Source organism: Austrofundulus limnaeus, unplaced genomic scaffold, assembly GCF_001266775.1.
Source record: "Austrofundulus limnaeus strain Quisiro unplaced genomic scaffold, Austrofundulus_limnaeus-1.0 Scaffold249, whole genome shotgun sequence".
Taxonomy (NCBI): Eukaryota; Metazoa; Chordata; class Actinopteri; order Cyprinodontiformes; family Rivulidae; genus Austrofundulus; species Austrofundulus limnaeus.
This window is the reverse complement of record NW_013952651.1, coordinates 848,772-850,572: the sequence shown is the minus strand read 5'-3', so window position 1 is coordinate 850,572 and position 1,801 is coordinate 848,772. Positions and strand designations below refer to the sequence as shown.

The 1,801-nt window shown below is 35.6% G+C and overlaps 1 protein-coding gene across 1 annotated transcript in view; it reads left to right on the top strand.

The window, feature by feature from the left end:
- ska2 (spindle and kinetochore associated complex subunit 2) overlaps nucleotides 1-897 on the top strand; it is a 22,243-nt gene extending 21,346 nt beyond the window's left edge. Inside the window, exon 7 of the mRNA XM_014020345.1 lies at nucleotides 340-897. Coding sequence (XP_013875799.1) covers nucleotides 340-466 — 127 coding nt within the window. The 3' untranslated portion in view covers nucleotides 467-897. The remainder of the gene's footprint in view (nucleotides 1-339) is intronic.
- The last annotated feature ends 904 nt before the right edge of the window (nucleotides 898-1,801 follow it).

The following is a 1,801-nucleotide window of genomic DNA, read 5'->3' as shown; positions in this document are numbered from 1 at the left end:
TTTCTACTCACTTTTTTTTTACTATTTTCTGATAAAATCTTTTTACAACAGGCATCAAAACAACTTAAAAATCTCAAATAAAGGTCTAATAACGAGAAACATTTCACCTTAAAATTCCAGAAGAAAACACAAAAAGATAGTGAATTCAGTAACACTTTATCTAACTATCAGGTGTCAATARGACCTAAAATGAGCTACAGAGACTCTTCTTCTCAGCACGTAGCTGCAGAGGCTGCAGGAGGATAGGGGAACCTGTCCTCACACTGTGTTAGCAGGGCTTTGCTGTTAGATTACACTTTCCAAGGAATCATCGTTCTTTGTTTTTTCTGACTTTTTCAGGGAATCACTCACCATCCAGAGAATGAAGCAGCTGAAGTTGAAAGTGAGCGATATCAAGCTGAGGGTCCTGCAGCACATGGGCCTGATGGATCTGGACCGAAAAGGTCAAGTCCGCCTGGCGCTGTGACCAGGTTGTGAGAGTCTATTGGGTTTGGCCGCTTCTTCGTTTGTTGCAGACATTTTGGGGTCACAAACTGGCCAACACGTTAGAAACTGCATGCTTCAATCATCCAGCTCTGTGTGCAGTCATCCTGAAACCAAGCAGCTTTAAAATGTCTCTGATCTTTCTGAACTGCAAGTCAAAAACTGCAACATTCCTGCTAACATAAAAACAAAAACATGAGATGTCAGGATCCGTCTGAAGTTTTATTATTTTAAAACATCTGATCCTTCTAGTTTTTAAAGGTTGTTCTGTTCTCCTGCAGCTCTCTAACATTTGATATCTGAAAACAGAAAGTCTTGACTGGATGTTGGAGAGCAGTAATAGGTTGACCTGTTGTTTGCTGATTTCTGTTGCACTTATTCACCTTAATTTAATAAACGTTTTGTTGTCTATTATTTAATGTCTCAGAGGTGACATTTCTTTCATGAAATGTTATCAATTTATTTCTATTGATTCATTATTTTAAACTTTCAAACCCTTTCACAATGAATAGTTTCATTTAAGAAGAATTTTAAAGCTAATCTTGTTACTTAAAAAGATTTTATGTATTCTTTTGCAATCTTTAGTTTGTAGATAACTTTTAGATGCTGCTTACTCTTTGCTACTTTAGCTTTTTGCTATTCATCAACTAACTAAAAGCTAGAAGAAGGAAGAGGCAAGCTAAAAGCATAAGGTTGCAAAATGCTAGCCAAATGCTTATTTGTAGAATGCTTGCTAAGACGATAAGGTAGCTAAAAGTATCAAAAGGCTAGCTACAAGTAGTGAAAGGCTAACTAAAAGTACTAGGTTACCTAAAATTTTTAAATGCCTACCTTGAAACTAAAAGTTGCGAGGCTACCTTAAAACTGAAAACAAAATACTAGGTAAAAGTAGCAAAAGGCTAGCTAAAACAATTTATAGGCCACAAATGCAAAAATCACAAAGAGCTAAAGAGAGAAAAATGCTAACCAGATGCTAGAAGTTACAAAATCCTAGCTAAAACAGCTAAAGGTTAGCTAAAAGTAAACATAAAAATATTGTTACACAGACCAAAACTTAAAGCACAGTGGTGGGCAGCACTAATCTAAATATTAGTTGCACCAACCCTAAAGCACTAACTCAAATATTTAGGTCCCCTGTTTCTAAAGCACTAACTCAAATATTTAGGTCCCCTAATTCTAAAGCACTAACTRAWATATTTAGGTCCCCTAATTCTAAAGCACTAACTCACTGAAAATTTTAGCAAAAGCTGATTCTAAAGCACTAATTTAATCCAGTTGACACATGAAACATTCATCAGTCAACATGAGACAATATTTA